The 17,705-nt window shown below is 35.8% G+C and overlaps 2 protein-coding genes across 14 annotated transcripts in view; one reads left to right on the forward strand and one right to left on the reverse strand.

Annotated features, from left to right (window-relative positions):
* The window catches only part of LOC110450702 (adenylate kinase 9-like), a 34,406-nt gene extending 23,805 nt beyond the window's left edge, over positions 1 to 10,601 (reverse strand). For 7 of the 13 annotated variants that reach the window (XM_021498352.1, XM_021498348.1, XM_021498354.1 and 4 more), the window contains exons 1-13: positions 10,567 to 10,601; positions 8,346 to 8,606; positions 7,346 to 7,466; positions 6,919 to 7,068; positions 6,664 to 6,776; positions 5,676 to 5,783; positions 5,063 to 5,131; positions 4,427 to 4,555; positions 4,064 to 4,138; positions 3,349 to 3,590; positions 2,914 to 3,094; positions 2,418 to 2,577; positions 100 to 138 (exon numbers count right to left, since the gene is read on the reverse strand). In XM_021498352.1, the coding sequence (XP_021354027.1) occupies positions 100 to 138; positions 2,418 to 2,577; positions 2,914 to 3,094; positions 3,349 to 3,590; positions 4,064 to 4,138; positions 4,427 to 4,555; positions 5,063 to 5,131; positions 5,676 to 5,783; positions 6,664 to 6,776; positions 6,919 to 7,068; positions 7,346 to 7,466; positions 8,346 to 8,606; positions 10,567 to 10,584 (1,666 nt within the window). In that variant the 5' untranslated portion in view covers positions 10,585 to 10,601. Of the gene's footprint in view, positions 1 to 99; positions 139 to 985; positions 1,025 to 2,417; positions 2,578 to 2,913; positions 3,095 to 3,348; positions 3,591 to 4,063; positions 4,139 to 4,426; positions 4,556 to 5,062; positions 5,132 to 5,675; positions 5,784 to 6,663; positions 6,777 to 6,918; positions 7,069 to 7,345; positions 7,467 to 8,345; positions 8,607 to 10,566 lie in introns of all 13 variants that reach the window. The other 6 variants (XM_021498353.1, XM_021498349.1, XM_021498343.1 and 3 more) reach the window with 2 other exon arrangements.
* A 438-nt stretch (positions 10,602 to 11,039) lies between these two features.
* Positions 11,040 to 17,705, forward strand: part of LOC110450712 (bis(5'-adenosyl)-triphosphatase enpp4-like) — a 9,225-nt gene continuing 2,559 nt past the window's right edge. The window contains exons 1-3 of the mRNA XM_021498380.1: positions 11,040 to 12,383; positions 14,509 to 14,703; positions 16,380 to 16,622. Coding sequence (XP_021354055.1) covers positions 11,486 to 12,383; positions 14,509 to 14,703; positions 16,380 to 16,622 — 1,336 coding nt within the window. The 5' untranslated portion in view covers positions 11,040 to 11,485. The remainder of the gene's footprint in view (positions 12,384 to 14,508; positions 14,704 to 16,379; positions 16,623 to 17,705) is intronic.

A 17,705-nucleotide genomic window follows, 5' to 3' on the forward strand; every position in this document is an offset into this window, starting at 1 on the left:
TAACACTTAAACTCAAACTAACAATGTTATGAATTCACCTCTACAATAAGATACACACAAACATTACGGTTAATTTCACCAGGCTACCAAAAAACTTACGTCGTGCTTCTGAACCCGACATCTGTTGCAGTTTGTATGCTAGTAATGGAAGGTGTTAAGAATTGGTAGGAAATTAATCCATAAAGAGACGGAGGTATAAGTTCTATGATTATAAACATAATATTCAAACAGCAGAAACATGGCTCTGATGCTTGAAATGGATGATTAAAGGAAGGCATCAAGGAATTTGTAGTGTAGTGCTGTAACTTGGGAAGAACAGATGAGAACATGGGGTTGTACATGTGATAAATCTGATTATAATGTAATAGCAGTCGGATCAGGATTAAAGGTTGGAGCAGGTCCATTCCCACGTTAGTCACTTTCCCAAAGACGTTAATTTTCTCAGATTTGTGACCGTAATAACACTTGATCAGCCTTAATTAATGATGAATATTTATTCTTAAATTAAGTCATTAAATGATAAATTTTTATTCTTAAATCAAGTCAATAAAATTTCAGATAATGTTTTTGGAACTGGTAATTCAATTAAAATTAAAATTTGTCATCATTAATGTAGAGACTGATCAGGTAAGATCTGGGCACACGTATTCATGAAAACATTCTCATGCTCAAACATGGATTTTGTGCTCAAACCAGTTTTCTTGTTACTCACTTAAATCATGTCAAACGATCAAAAAGTCAAATGTAAACTTTGAAAACAGTATTTGGCTTTAAGTTTCTTCAATTTGTTCGCAAATTAATGGAAATATTAAATTTTATTATTATTTTACAAACTGAAAAAGAAATAAGGCTTGAGCACAAAATCCAGGCTTGAGCATGAGAACGGCTTCATGAATACGGGCCCTGGGTTCTGGTTATAGTGTTGGAGAACATCTTACACCAACAGTGTAATATTAATGCAGAAATATCTTGTAATTTGACCTACCAACTGTCTTTTTATTTAGTTTAGCCAACCTCTCTTCTTCTGTTGAGATAAATATGTATTTCCAACATAAATTACTCTTGCCAACAACAAAATTTGACATCAGGATCAGAATAGTTTTCAAAGAAACTCAGATAACTGTCTAACTTCATTTCCCGTTTGATAACCAATTACAAAACACAAAATATTTTACCTGTATAATTAACGACTTAGCATCACAATGTGGTTGTAGGGACAAACAAGGAACAAGGAATGAGGGGAACTGATATTCGCTAAATATACTATATACATGTATATAAGTATATATAATGGGACGAGTATACGTGGGTATATATAAAGGTGACTAAATGGACATAGTACACAACATTATGTATGCATTCCATAGAAAATGGAATCAACGTAGCGCAGTAAATAGCAGTATAGCCCAATTTCTCTCACACCTGACAGATTTATCTCCCGTTTTGCCGGTGCTAGATTTATCTGTCTCCGCCCTAGGGTTGAGACGGGGGGATTCCCCTATTCATAACAATGGCATGACGTCACTTCAACAATACAATGACGTCACGTCAACAATCCATCAACAAATTGCCTGTATGTGTTTTGGGTCCATGTTAACCTTTATTTCACATTAAAATACTGTTAGATATGGGAGAAAAATAATCAATCGCTACTGGTTGTGTAAGATAGAGACATCTCAACCCTCGGACTAAGATTTTTTGTCCAGAACTCGGCAAGCCTCGTTCTGAACAAAAAAATCTTAGTCCTCGGGTTGAGATGTCTCTATCTTACACAACCAGTAGCGATAGATTCTATTAATAAACCCCCCAATTAACTAGGTAGAAATTGTGAGTGTAATAGATCTCTATTTGTTACCCTGTAAGATATATCCACAAACATATCAAGGAACATCCTCGATATCCAGGGGTTACGCTCACTTTCACTCTCTGAAACCCTGGAATATGTCATAGCAAAATCGAAGGCTCAGTACTAGTGTGCAGCACCTTGAAGATGAGACGAGAAGACTACTTTGATCCTTTGATATATATACATCAAAAGAATATCACGGTCACGTGACGGTAAAAAATGACAGGCTTTGAAATCGGGCGTCACTCCTTTGTAATCTTCAAAGGACAGGTATCAGCCTAGTGATATATCAATCCTTTTTTTTTTACCTGAGACCAATCAAATAGCTATCTCCGTGCCTTCAATTTTGCTATGACATATATTCCAGGGTGTAGAGAGCGAAAGTGAGCGTAACCCCTGGATATCAAGGATGATCAAGGAACACAGAACACATATACCCTTACATGTTGAAAGCTACTTCATCCAGGAAAATATTGTAAATACTTTTTAAAACACATTCATTTTAAGGCATTTTTTTTAATGGATTTTGATGATGAAAATTAAATCAAAGCTACAAAAGCCTGAAACCCACCTTCTGCCTCTCTTGCGGCCACTTCCGCATCAAACTGTTCTTTGATCTTCTGTCTGACAGAGGTCAAGGCTGTTTCTGTCGTCTCATCCTTGGTCTGTTGTATCAACTTTTTCTTCTCCTCTTCCATTCTAGGTTTGATGAGCTCATCCATGTCAAGAACCTACAGAGGAAACATTAATTTATGGCACCACTCATATCATCTACATCCTCCCTATGGATGACTCCCAAAAACATTTCAAATAAAACAAATAAATAAGAAGCAAATATTTTTTCTGTCGTAAGTATATAACTGTATTCAGTCAGTTTTACCTATAAAAATATTTCAAATTTACACTTCCTCATTGATAAATTTACCATTCAGGAATTGAAAAAGCTAAGAAAGAAAAAATTAAAAATATCATGGAGAATATCCTAAACAATCAATATTCTCTTTAACATCCTATAATGATATATCAATCCTACAATCCCACATTTCTAACTATAAATTGATACAAACCTTAGCATTGTACTTCTGAGCCAGAAGATGAGCAAGAGTTGTCTTCCCGGCAAGAGGGGGCCCTAGGATAGAGAGCTTACAAGGAGGCCGTGGTTGAGAGGGCATTATGTAGGGTCTGGGATTCTTCAGAAATTTCTCAAGCGCTTCCGCACTGGACAGTGTGTAAACCTTGTCCAGAAAACTAAGAAACAAGATAAGAACATGCTATCACGTATTCTACATAGAAATGTATAGACATTTGATATACCATAATCAAGAAATATATTAATGATATTGATACCAGATACAGAATATTGACAAGATAGACAAAATACTGAAAGCATTATTTGTATCTCAAAATTGTTAACACATTAAGAAATCATTTTCAGATTTATTACAAAGAAATGATCCTGGAGCTGTTGAAAATTTTTGTCAGATGACATCGTTTATAATTACCTGACAGCATATTCTGGTTTGCCGGGCAGTATGTTTCCCTCATAGAGTGCGACTGGACAGTTTCGCAGCCAGCGACTCCGTCTCCACCTATAGCGTGGTGCAACCATCTGTTTTGGTGCAAGTGTCCTCATCAGCTCATCGGTATCAATGTCCTCTGGAATTTCATCTTCCTCTGGGTCATGGAGACGGAGAGGAACCGCAGCCTTCCTCAATACGAAGCAGTCCAGCCGAGACAACAGTTGCTGTAAATCAGGAACACATATATGCAAACAATTTTAAAAGATTTTAAAACATATTTTCCCATCACAATTTCTATAAACAAAACTTGAAACAGTATATGCTTTCTTTTTTTTTATATCACACATGATTTTGATTGAACATGTACATGTAACATTATTAGAAAGCATTTAGCGATAAATATGTCAACAAATAAAAAGAATTCATATCTTTAAATTCTACATATCGGTAAACTGCTATTAGTATTTTATTTTAGCTGTACACCATGATAAATATTTAGTCAATTACACACTTTTTATTTTCTTTGATTTATTATCATGTGCGCTGCACTTATTTTCTCATCTCAATTGCTTTGATTAAATCAGAGATAGGGGTTAATTAATCAAGCAGATTTTTGTTTTTGTCTGTGTAATGTGTTTTTTTCACTTTGAATTAAACATATGTTGTTTTTTTTCCTATATCCATTTTATTGCCATACCTTGAATAAAACACTGATTGACTGGTTGGAGTCCATTTCTATCAGGTATTGCTGATCATGATCAGCCATGTAGTCCTAAAAAGGTAAAAGTTGTATTGTTACTTGGTATACGTTATAATCACACAAATATATTCACAATAATAAACAATCAACATGAAACAAACAATACTTTCAAGTTTCATAAGAATAATTATTTAAGAAAATCATCAAGTTTTTTTTTTTACAAAACTGAAAAAATTTAGCATTTTGCCATCAGATCACCAAAATCAGGTTGTAACATTTGCTGGGTTTACTGTCTATATTTCGCTTCATAAAATCAACTGATTCTCATTGTTATCTTGTGTGCCTCCTGATATCGTGTACCTCTAGAATCCTGAGCATGTTGTTTTTGTATTTGCGTATGTTCTCCTCCACTTGAGACGGTAAGTCCTCTGGCCGTTTGATGAGACGCTCCAGCACCTCTGTGGGTAGCTCCTGTATGATCTCACCGTCCTGGTATAAAAAGGACAAGTGTAATGATGAAAAAGTTGTGAGGAGGCTATTCCTAAGAGATATGGTTGACTTAATAGCAACATCATACTGGCTAACAATAAGCAAAGTTTTGAAGCTATGGGAAAGATAAATCTTAAGGTAACCAGTTTTAATAGTTGCCAGTGCTAACGCCTTTCCTAAATGAAAACAGAAAATGACCAAATGAATTTTTTAAGTGTTTTTTGTACACCGTCAATTTATGTGTACCCAAGGCCGTTTTCGTTAAAACGGTCAAACCGGTCGGACCACAGTTGTTCGTTTATTAAATAAGGTCGAACCTAGTAATCTGATGCTGCTTTCAGGCGAGCCTTGACAAAGCCTTGAAAGGCCTGCATAAACATTTGCAGGTCCGACAGGATTTATACCCAAAATTGTTACATTGTTACAAAACGGTCCAACCGGTTGTTCTGCATAAACGACCAGACCCCAAGAGTCATCAAGGTGCTCTCTTTACACTTGTGTAATTACCTCAGGTGTAGCTTCTTCCTCCGCTTCCTCCTCCTCCTCTTCATCCTCATCACCTTCATCTTTCTCTGGCTATTTAATCAAACAAACATCAATTAATTCATACTTTAATGAAATTATATTTTTTTTAAACGAACTTCTGTACACCACATGAAAAACATTGTATAATTATAGATAGGACATTAATCTGGCTTAACATTTCAATAGATCACTGAAGAAATTGAGCTAATAATAATAATAATAATAATAATTAGAGGTTCTTATGTACCGCTTTATCACAAACTAGTTTGTAGGTCTTCTCAAAGCGGTTCACAAATTATTATCCGTGGTTATAGGGCCTTTGCAACCAGCCAACATATTTCTCAACTCCCTGGGGAGCATACAGCCGGTGCTGCCATTTCAGCGCTCACAGATAGCATTCTACAATTCTATCACTGCCCAACCACATACTCATTCACAGCTGAGTAGACTGGAACAAGCGGAGTGAAGTATCTTGCTCAAAGATACAACACAGTGCAGTGCCATGACTCGAACCCGCAACCCTTCAGTCACGAGCCCGGCGTCCTACCACTAGAGCAATATTGTCAACTTTTATAGAGCATCATGTTAGACAAACCTCCTTTGGTGGTTTATCTGGGTTGTAGACTGCTCTTGTGTAGATTTCACCTGTCACTGGGTCAATACGCTGTCCAGTCCGACGTCTCTCCAAGTCTCGGTCTGGAACCTACATGGAAAGTGATACACTTTATGTTAAATTTTAATGAGGAACAATTGATTAATAAATGTTGAAAATTTAAAATGTTACTTTAAATTTTAATACCAGTTTAAAGAGATGTTACATTATAAACACAGTGTAATCAAAAGTTAACCATATTTTTTTTAAAGGCGAGTATCAGAGAACCCCTTGCTATTACTGTTTAGCGCTTTAAATTTGCTGGGTCAATATATATATACTTCACAGTTTCGTATTCAGTGCATATTCACAGAGGTTAAATTTAGCTATGCACCTGAATCCCATGTGTCATGCAAAGTATTTTGAATGTCATCATTTAAGGGTTAAACCTCGATATACAGGTAAACCATTGGAAAACACTGATTCTGAGTGTCGTCATCCGCCAGTGACTTCACTTGAAAAAAAATCAAATGTGTATGTACCTTTGTAGGAGTAAACTGTAATCAATTAATCACCTACTGTGTACACATAAATATATTGTGGCTACTTATATGTAAGAGTTGTTTTTACATGGACTGCCCAGTTGTCCGATGATAATCTGATTTGAGTTCGTTTAAGGTTGCATAACAGCGTTGGGTTGTAAGTATTTTTGACATGTTGTGATAAGGTCTGTAAAAGTGGTTAACATTTTCATTAATTTCTTTGGTGTTTAAAAATCGCAGATATTTAGTCAAAGTGCGAATATAGCGATATTAAAACCCCCGTGAAATATAACTGATATATACAGTACCTAGTAAATGCACAACATATTTTTGACTTGAGGCTGTTTGATAGTTCAGTATATCATTTGGAATTTGCTCTCGGATGAATGACACATATATATGGTACCTTTAACAATATGTCTGGTAATAAAAGCATGAATGATTCTAACCTTCAAGTTAATGATAAAGTCTGGCTTCAATTTCCAGTTTTTCACCAACTCCAGTTGATCCTTCAAGCTCATAGACTCTTCTGACAAGCATGGAAAATCATCCAGAACATATCCTAAAATGAGACACAGGGGTGAAATTAATAGTATCAATAAAACTTGGATTGCAGACATTGAAATACTAAATTACACAAAAATACCCTGTGTGGGGAAAATTTTCTTTGAATATATATGTATAAGTGTAAGTTGTTTACATACCATGATGGGCAACCTCGGGTGAGTTGACTTTATCCTCTACCATTTTGATAACAACACTTTCAGGAATGGCTTCACCCTTCACTAGTATTTCATGACACTTCACTCCCATATCTGTCTGTAGCTCTACCGATTGGTGGATCAGGTCAGTTGCTGCAGAGCAAACAAGAAACAACCTCTTAAATTCTGCATATATATATGTATCAACATTCAACAAAAGCAAATATATTTTATAATTCCTCCTCTTTATGAAAATCAGTGACTAAATTTACATAAAAATCTATATGTTACACTTCATGCAAATAAGACAAATTTTGTTAACAAGTAAACACAAAATGAAACATTTTCAATTATTAAAAAAAATATGTTGACACCCTCAAACACATAAAAACCATTCAAGTTATAGGTAATGAATTCATGGTAAACTTACGATTAATTATTTCACATTTCCATTCTGCAGCCAACCTCCTCGCTAAAAGTGTTTTTCCAGATCCAGGTTTTCCAATGACAATAAAACATGTTGGTTTGGAATGTAGGAATCTCAATTCAGTCTGAAATCCAAAAAATAATTATATATTAACGAATAACAATATGTGAAAACACTTTTTTTTTAACATCTTTCAATGTTTGGGATTATCAGACTAAATTTGCATTATCCAAAATATTAACTCCTTCACCCCTGAAGATACATTTGAACCCATCCAATTCAATGGTTGGAATAGTTCATTATGAAATTTCAGGGGTGGTTGAGTTAAAAAGGTTTTCTATATCTTTGGCTGCTTATACTGTACATATGCGGGTAAGTTTCTCTATAGTATTTGATTTATTTATGTACAAGCTCTTTAAGAAACATCTAAGACATACACCAAATAACAATTGCTTATACAGGTTATTTTTTACTATTTGTGGTATGGATTGAGCCAGTGTATCTGGAATTGGGAAAATTGTGTCAATTAATTACTCATATCTATATTGAAATTTGATTTTTTTTTTACAAAGCATCATTTAAGACCACTATTATATATTTCATTTTGTATGCTAAATCTGCATGAATACCGGCTGAAAATTCAAAACACAAACAAGCAAACAAACAAACACAAACATTTTTTGCATAGAGTATTTTCCAATGGGAATGGCCGACAATTTCTAAAATGTAATAATTCAATAAGAAAACTCATAATAAAGTCTTACATATAAACGCACAAGTAAAACCCAACTTCCTCGAACTTGGTTTATTCGTATTCGTCAAATACCATGTATTCCTCAAACTATTGATCTGGACCCTATGAGTTCGATTTGGTCGGGTTTTACTGTACATGTATGTTTATTTGTTTCTTTTCATTAGACATTGAGAAACAGATGGTTATAACTTCGTCCCCTGTAGTTTATTAGGGAATGTGGGAAAGAATAAAATTGATATAATAACATACCTCATCACTATCAAATGGATCGATGTCACTGCTTTTTTTTTTTGAAAGTAGCTCTTCAAATTGTTGAACTTCAGATGGAGGAAGGGATGGATCTGTCACACTAACGGCCTCCATTGTAATCACTTTGGGGGTTTCAGGAACAGATGATTCTGTAGTTGAATCTGTGGATGTGTATGCTTTCAATTCTGTCTGTGCAGATGGTAGTTCTGTACCCCCTGCATCTTCATGTTTTTCCTGTGTTTCTTCCATGGCGGGCACAGGCTGTAATTTATCAAATGTTCAGTGTAAGTGTCATTACTGTGCCAAATCACCAATATACATGCTGAGCATATGAATGTTTCTATTTATTGCATGACTAAATATAATTAACATGTATATGTTTACATTTCTTTTGTACAGGCCTAAGATAAATCTAACAAACAAAACCGGTTTTTTTTTTATAATCAATCATTAGCTATAGAAATATCATATGTGAATGATTTCCAATTGGATATTGTTTTACTCTTTCACTGTAATGTACTGTTTGCGTAACAAGCGACTGATCTTCAAATTTTTTTTTTTTAAAGGACCGATAATCATAGAAACCACAATCTTGTTCCAGCAAAATTGTCTGTTCCGACATTTGGTAAAATATTTGGCATAATAAAATTAATTTGAACCTAACGAGACTACAAAGTTAAATGAGAAGGAGTATACAAAAATATTGAGTTTGTTGATTTGAACATATATATAAGGCTACATGAAACTGTCACTTCAGCTAAATATCTGGGAGTCACACTTCAATCTGATTTAAAATGGTCTAAACATATAGAAAATACAGCCGCTGCAGCAAATAGATCTTTAGGCTTTTTGAAAAGAAATCTCAAAACAGGAAACAATGACATTAAAAGTAAAGCCTATCTGTCACTAGTCCGCCCTAAATTAGAATACGGCTGTACCCTGTGGGACCCACACACATCAGACTCAATATCCAAACTTGAAATGGTACAGAGACGCGCTGCCAGGTATACCTGCAATAGGTATCACAATACCAGCAGGGTTTCTGACATGTTAAGCACACTACAGTGGCCAACACTTGCAGAATGACGTCTTAAGGCCCGCCTCATTCTTATGTATAAGACAGTACGTAACCTAGTCGCCATCCCCAGTTCCTCCATTTTCATACCATCAGACAGTCGAACTTGTCAAAACCACTCTCTTTCCTTCAGACACATTCACTCAACCAAAGACAGCTCTAAATATTCTTTCTTCCCTCGAACAATCACACAGTGGAATCTTCTCCCACCCACTGTGGTGATGTCTCCATCCATTGATGTATTCCGAGTACAGCGAACTCCAGCTGTACTTGTTACCGTTACATTAAATTCCTCTAAGCACCACTCCATGTATAAAGTTTTAACCTCACTGTTTTTAAATCCATGCATTGCACAGCACACACAGCAGTCCGTAAACTTCAAATGATTGAAGGAGGATTGGATAACGAAAGAAGATGAAATAAATCATTGAAATGCATCTGTATACCATTTATGCTGGAATGATACCGTGCAGCACAGGATTATCTTTTAAACGAATCTATATAGCATCATCAACGTTAAGGTTCAAAAAAATCTTAAAAGATGGTATGGTCAACCTAAATTTCAACTTTTCACCCTCCCCCTGATAAGTCATTATTACCCTAATATTCAGACTCAATTTATTTGGATATATGAACTTGTACTCTAAATTCAGATGCTTAATTTCTGTATTTAACTATGACTTATCGGGAGGAGGGGGTGACTACAGTATACTCATTCAGTCGATCATTATCATCATTTAGGAGGCGTGTTGAACCTTAAAAATGCATTTCAATCCTTATTTATAAATGGATAGATCAGTCAGTGTATACGTGTACTGCATATCAAATGAATATTGTGAAACATCCATCAAATAACATCACAGATTTATGTTTTCAATGTATCTTTAATATTTGATAAATAAAACAGCCAAGGAAAAGGCTTTGAAAGATGAATCAGTGCTCCTATTTTGACTTATTCGTGAAGTCTTCCAGTTAAGTGCCGACCGTCTCTGACGCATTATCGCACTAGGTACTTGCAGACAATATCAATAAAACATTCGTAACAACTCTTAATAACACAATAAGCATTAACGAACAACTACTATGTGCGTTATATTACGCATGTAATCTTGAAATGGAATGAAAATAGTATTGATCAACGTTTACCTCCATGTTGTCCGCCATAGTTGTTTGGTCTCCAAGGGAAGTTCGGTTGTCATCGGAAATTAACCGGAAATGAACAACAATTCTCCGTAAACAAATTAGTTATCTAAAATGAAGAGCTATATGTATTTACAAGTTGACCTAATGTGAATTTAATTCGATGAAAAAACTATCAAACTATATATTTTTTTAATAATATTAATTTCAATATAGTTATTATAAAATTAAAACAGGCACTAATATTTCCGGCTTACTCGAATACACTAGAATAAAAACAAAACAATCCTAACATCAGACGTTTTTTTAACCAAAACGTTTAGAAGTATTAAAACCTCGATGACTTATATAAGCGCTTAAAAGAATGGTATATGGGCAAAATTAATCATACACATTTTCCACTATAAAAAAGTTTTTGTCCGGAAAATAACAAATCCGTATCCGGTCTCCTTATTACATGTTTACTTTCTTTTTGGCAGTCTATCTTATGCAGCGTTATGGGTCACATTGCCACTCGTTGAAATATATTTTTAGGAATATCTTATTTAATGTTTGAAATCACAGCATGCCTGCCAAATGATGAGCATGTAAAGAACATCAACAAAAGAGATAGATCGATAGATATCATCTGAAATAAGTTAACGCCTTTTGTCATTTTGTACATTCATGCTATTGTGGACATGATAGCAACAGAGTTTATCAGGATATACATACCTTTTACTGTAAACCGGTGTTCTCTAATGAGGTAGCTATATATAGGGGGTCAGCGAAGCAACATGAATTAGAGTCTAATGCAAAATGAACAGTAACTTCGTCACAACATGTATGTACCAGCTGAGGAATTACTAATGACAAAAGGATTCCAGCTTATCAGAGATATTTGAACAATAACTATTTGGGGGATCTCAATCTTGCTTGAATCAAGATGTGTCTGGAAGCCTCTAAATTCCTGTTTGTAATTTTTGTTGTGCTTCATTTTTGGATAAGTGTTACTGCAAAACCGCAACAGTCAACAGACCTGCCTCTTCTCATTTTAATTTCTATGGACGGTTTCAGGCATGACTATCTCGATCAAACAGCATTAAATAAATCAGATATTTCGAATTTTCAGCATTTCATTGATCATGGAGTGAAAACAAGCCATATTAGAAACATATTTCCTTCTAACACATTTCCAAATCACATGACTATTTTGACAGGTCAATATGCAGAAGAGCACGGTGTTGTGGACAACGTTTTCTTTGACCCATATCTGAATGATACATTCAATATGTATAATTTCTATCAAAATTTTCAATCCAAATGGTTTGACAATGGAGCAGAACCTATATGGGTAACAAATCAAAAAGGAGGAAGGGGACGAAACAGCGGGTCTATTCTCTGGCCTGGAGGAGTAGCACCTGTGAAATGCATTGAACCAAGGATCATTCCTCGTGCAACACTATTCAATTTATCCGATACAATTTCGCTTCAATATAGAATTGATGTTCTTATTGATTGGTTCACCGACACGAATTTCAATGCTATAAATTTTGGAATGTTATATTTTGAGGAACCAGACCTTTCAGGACATAAATATGGACCACTGTCTAAAGAAGTTCGAGAGCAAATCAAACTTCTGGATCAAGCACTTGGTTATCTGAGAGAAAAATTAAACAAGACTGGCCTGTCTGAGAAAATGAATATAATCCTGACTTCAGATCATGGGATGAACCAATTTGAGGACCGTGTTGTGGATTTGGATACGATACTTGATCGCAGTTGGTACACAACCCATTCTCAATACAAAAGCAGTATTGATTTGATGGTATTGCCCCGTAAAGGTAAGTAGAATCAGCTAATAATTTCTGTCAAATATCCTACTAAATTTCATCAAAACAGAAGAAAAGTGTTTTAAAATTTAGCATAAATGTCCATATCACCTGGGTGAAGGTCATAAATTATTTAATTGAGTATATCTATTTAATTTTCACTTCAATGACTAACTTATGTTTGAACTTTTTAATGCTATTGAATGATAATTATCCTTTAAGTTTATACAGTTTAAAGGAAAGGCATTGTTGTGATGAGTGATAACAGACTTTCATGCACTTTATCTATACATATACCATTTTTTATATAAACTTGTTTTCAAGTAATTCTGTCAGAAACAATTTAAACAATTGATTTTTCATTTTTCATTATGTCATGGTGCGGTGTCCGTCGTCCGTCCTGAGTCGTCCGTCAACTTCTCCTTTAAACAAATTATTCTTAAGAACGGACAGGCCTAGAGTCATGATATTTAAATGAAAGTTTTGTTGGTAAGAGCCCGACAAAGTTTGAGAACGAAAATGACCTTGACCTACTTTCAAGGTCACAGGGGTCAAATATGTCAAACACTTCAAGCGACTTCTTCTGAAGAACTAAAAGGTATAGAATTTTCATATTTGGCTGATAAATTCCTTTTATGGAGCCCAGCAAGTTTGAGAATGAAAATGACTGACTTACTTTCAAGGTCACAGGGGTCAAATGTGTCAAACACTTCAAACGACTTCTTCTGAAGAACTGATTAAGGTATAGAATCTTTATATTTGGCTGGTGGCTTCCTGGGATTATGAGTGAGCTAGAGCCCAACAAAGTTTGAGAATGAAAATTAGTTTGACTTACTTTCAAGGTCACAGGGGTCAAATATGTCAAATGCTTCAAACGACTTCTTCTGAAGAACTGAACGGTATAGCATCTTTATATTTGATTGATGACTTCCTGGGATAGAGCCCGGCAAAGTTTGAGGATGAAAATGAACTTGACCTTCTTTCAAGGTCACAGGGGTCAAATGTCTCAAACACTTCAAACGACTTCTTCTGAAGACCTGAAAGGTATAGAATCTTTAAATTTGGCTGGCGGGTTCCTGGGATAGAGCCTGACAAAGTTTGAAAACGAAAATGACCTTGACCTACTTTCAAGGTCCCAGGAACCAGACATGTCTAATGCTTAAAACGACTTCTTCTGAAGAACTGAAAGTTATAGAACCTAAATATTTGCCTTGTAGCTTTCTGGGAAAAGAGCCCAACAAAGTTTGAGAATGAAAATGACCTTGACCTACTTTTAAAGTCACGTGAGGCAGATATGTCAAACTCTTAAAACGACTTCTTCTGAAGAACTGGACGGTATAGAACCTTAATATTTGGCTGGTTATTTCCTGGGAAGGAGCTCAACAAAGTTTGCGAATGAAAATGACCTTGACCTACTTTCAAGGTCACAGGAGTCAGATATGTCTAACGCTTAGAACAACTTCTTCTGAAGAACTGGACGGTTTAGAACCTTAATATTTGGTTGGTTATTTCCTGGGAAAGGGCCCAACAAAGTTCGCGAATGAGAATGACCTTGACCTACTTTCAAGGTCACCGGAGTCAGATATGTCTTACACTTAGAACAACTTCTTCTGAAGAACTGGACGGTATAGAACCTTCATATTTGGCTGATTATTTCCTGGGAAAGAGCCAACAAAGTTTGCGAATGAAAATGACCTCAACCTTCTTTAGAGGTCACAGTTGTCAACAACATTTTAAAGGATTTGTTCTCAAGAACTAAAAGGAATGGATTCATAATATTTGGCTGGTAGCATTTTGGAATAGAGCTAACCAATTTGAGAAGGAAAATAACATTAACCTACTTACAAGGTCACAGGGAAAAATATGTCAAGCAACTTCTGAAGGAGAATCAAAACGCATAGAATGTTATTTTGCTGGTTGTTTCAACAGATGGAGCCAACAAAGTTTGCGAGGGAAATATTTTTAGTGCAATATAATATTTAATGAGAATATTGTGCTATGACTGCTTAAATATTCAGGTGAGCGATACAGGCCCTCTTGGGCCTCTTGTTAATTAAAGTCTTTGAATGGATATAAAATACTACAAAATTATTATTTCTTAATCTACATATATATAATTATATATTTCTATATCTAGGTCATGAAACGCATGTTTCTGCTGCCTTATTTGGAGAAGACGGCAAGGTGAAAGATCACGAAGGATTCTATGCTTGGTGGAGAAATGGCACAGAGATGAAGAATAGATACTTCAGCAAAAACCGACGCATCATGGAAATTATTTTGGAGGCGAAAAAAGGATGGGTTATTGGAAATAACGCAACAAAAGCCAACAGTAAGAATTGCTTGTGTCTTTACATGGTAAAATCTTGAGTTGTTCTGATCCAGTTTGGTTTTGCCACAGAGGTTTCAAGTGTTTAACATTGATATTTTGGTGGGCACTTGTGCCTGCATGATCTCCAAACAGGATAATATTAGTGTAGCTATCATAGTATTTATCCAGCAATAAGCCAATACTTGAATATAAGTCCATTCATATCTATTGCAGGTCCAGTTGGAATTCGAAAAATATAATTTTATGGTCCAGCCCGCATTAACTTTGATGATCAGAGATTGTATTTCGTCCTAGGTCTATTGTGGTAATTGTTCAATCTGCCATTCACATAAAATATTTGTTGATATATAACTTGATAATCAATTATTTAATTTTGAATGCATGTTTATATGTAAAATAAAACTAGTGAGCTGAGTATGTAATACCTAAGGGTGGTCATCACTGCAGTAAAAATCAGGCATGGTCTAGACATATTAATTGACCGCCACTAATTAAGGTCCCCTCCACTACACAACTAGCGTTTTGTCCTTATAATCAAGCTGTTTCACACTCCAGTTACTGAAGCGGAGGTTGAAGTTTATTTGATGCCTGTATTACATACATGTTCATCATCTGGTGGTACATATTTCCCATCATTTCTAAAATAAACATCAGCTAAGAAATTCAACCTAATTTTACAAATGTACCCAGCATTTTATACCCCCTTTTCCCTCTTAAAGTAGTAGGGCACACAGTGGTCACCTGTCCATTCATCCATACTTCTGTCAGTCCAATAACAATCAGTATACTGCTAATGTCCACACTGTGAAATCAGTATAATGCTAATGTCCACACCGTGAAATCAGTGTAATGCTAATGTCCACACCGTGAAATCAGTGTAAAGCTAATGTCCACCCGGGCCAGTGAAATCAGTGTAATGCTAATGTCCACACCGTGAAATCAGTGTAATACTAATGTCCACACCGTGAAATCAGTGTAATACTAATGTCCACACCTGGAAATCAGTGTAATACTAATGTCCTCACCATGAAATCAGTATAATACTAATGTCCACATCATGAAATCAGTGTAAAGCCAATGTCCACACGATGAAATCAGTGTAATGCTGATGTCCACCAGGTAATATCAGGGTTATAGTATGCATTGTCACACTAGCTTCTTAATCTCAAAGGAATTATAATAGCCAAGTACACGTGGGAGAGGGCAGTTTACTTTATTCAGCGAAAGCTTCATTTGCGTTAAGCTCACATTAAGGGTTAAACCTCAAAATACAGGTATGAACGACTTCAAACTTGTTACCAAAATTCCTGAAACTTATGTGATCAATACTGATCATGAAGGCTCTGTCAGCTTCTTGTTCATGTTTTTAAAGTTTTCTAATAATAATAATAATTCGAGGTTCATAACTACCACTTTATCACAACCTAGTTTGTAGGTCGTATCAAAGCGGTTCACAAATTATTATCCGTGGTTATAGGGCCTTTGCAACCAGCCAATATCTTTCTCAACGCCCTTGGGAGCATACAGCCACTAGAACAAGAAGAGTAACGTATCTTACTCAAAGATAAAACACATTGCCGTGACATGACTCAAACTCGCAACCCTTTGGTCACAAGCCCGGCGTCCTACCACTAGACCACTGTGCCTTCTTATGTCATATCAATTTTCTGTTTCAGAGGGAAATCATGGCTACAATCCACAGACAGTGTCTGATGTATGGCCATTTTTCATTGCTGCTGGACCAGCATTTCAGAAAGGTATCACTGCACCTGCCTTTGATATGGTAGATATTTACCCTCTGATGTGTCATATTCTTGGACTGACTCCAGCACAAAATAGAGGAAATCTTGACAATGTCAAAGGTCTTCTTAAAAATCCCCCGGTCTGGTACAAGACTCTGGAAACCACCGCTGTAACATGTGAGTATACCTTATTTAATTGTGATATCTGGCAATTCTTAATAAAGATATGTATTTGACAACATAAAAAATGAATGATGTTGAAATTTGTGAAATTTTGTTTCTATGTAAAATGCAAAAGTAAACTTTTGCAGTAAAAAAGCTCCAAAAAGTTCAACTGTGTTCATTGACCTTAAATTTGAGACCTAAAATCAATGGACAGTCTTGTCAGCAGCTGTCATTACGATGCGGAAATTAAAAAGACCTAGAAAATAGTTTGCTATAGAAATGAACCCCCAACCCTACCACTGCCACAAACACCTCTTTCAGCATCTTTGCTAGCCAAGGGTTCGCTTCGTACACACTCCACTTAAGTGGAGTGTATACTAAGCGAACCCTCAAGGCTAGCGAAGATGCTCTTCCAGTTGTTTGTTCCTTCTGTCTATCACACTCATCAATGAAGCAGCCGCATTTCTTAACAGAATTTGATACAACTTCACAGTTACAGTTAGTTTTACATTGGAGATTTCTTCATGTCTCTAGCAGGTTCAGGGGTATTGTAAGCCTTGCTCTTGTCCGTGTAAGCCTTCTGCTCTTGTCCGTGTAAGCCTTCTGCTCTTGTCCTGTAGTTTGTTATAGGATTTGATGTTCCTGAAACCTTGCCTGGGAGCACAAATGCTTTACTTGTTAGAAAAGCTTTATTGTTCTTACTCATCACATGAGTGGATTTATACAGAGTACATTTCACTTAACATCACGTCCCTTAATGTCACTCTTTGGTTTTTATTATGTTTTCTTGATGCACCATTTTCCTGCTAAATGTATATAATCTATGTAATTCGATTCTTTTATTATCATTTGTTAGCTCACCTGGCACGAAGTGCCAAGTGAGCTTATGCCGTGGCGCGGCGTCCGTCGTCCGTCCGTCCGTCCGTCCGTCGTCCGTCGTCAATATTTTACTTTAAACGACTTCTTCTTAATAACCGAAAGGCCTAGGGTGTCGATATTTGGCCAGAAGCAAACTTGGATGAAGGGCTACAAAGTTTGTTCAAATGAATGACCTTCACCCATATTCAAGGTCACAGGGGTCAAATATGTTTAAAA

The sequence above is a fragment of the Mizuhopecten yessoensis genome, unplaced genomic scaffold (genome assembly GCF_002113885.1).
Source record: "Mizuhopecten yessoensis strain PY_sf001 unplaced genomic scaffold, ASM211388v2 scaffold5459, whole genome shotgun sequence".
NCBI lineage: Eukaryota > Metazoa > Mollusca > Bivalvia > Pectinida > Pectinidae > Mizuhopecten > Mizuhopecten yessoensis.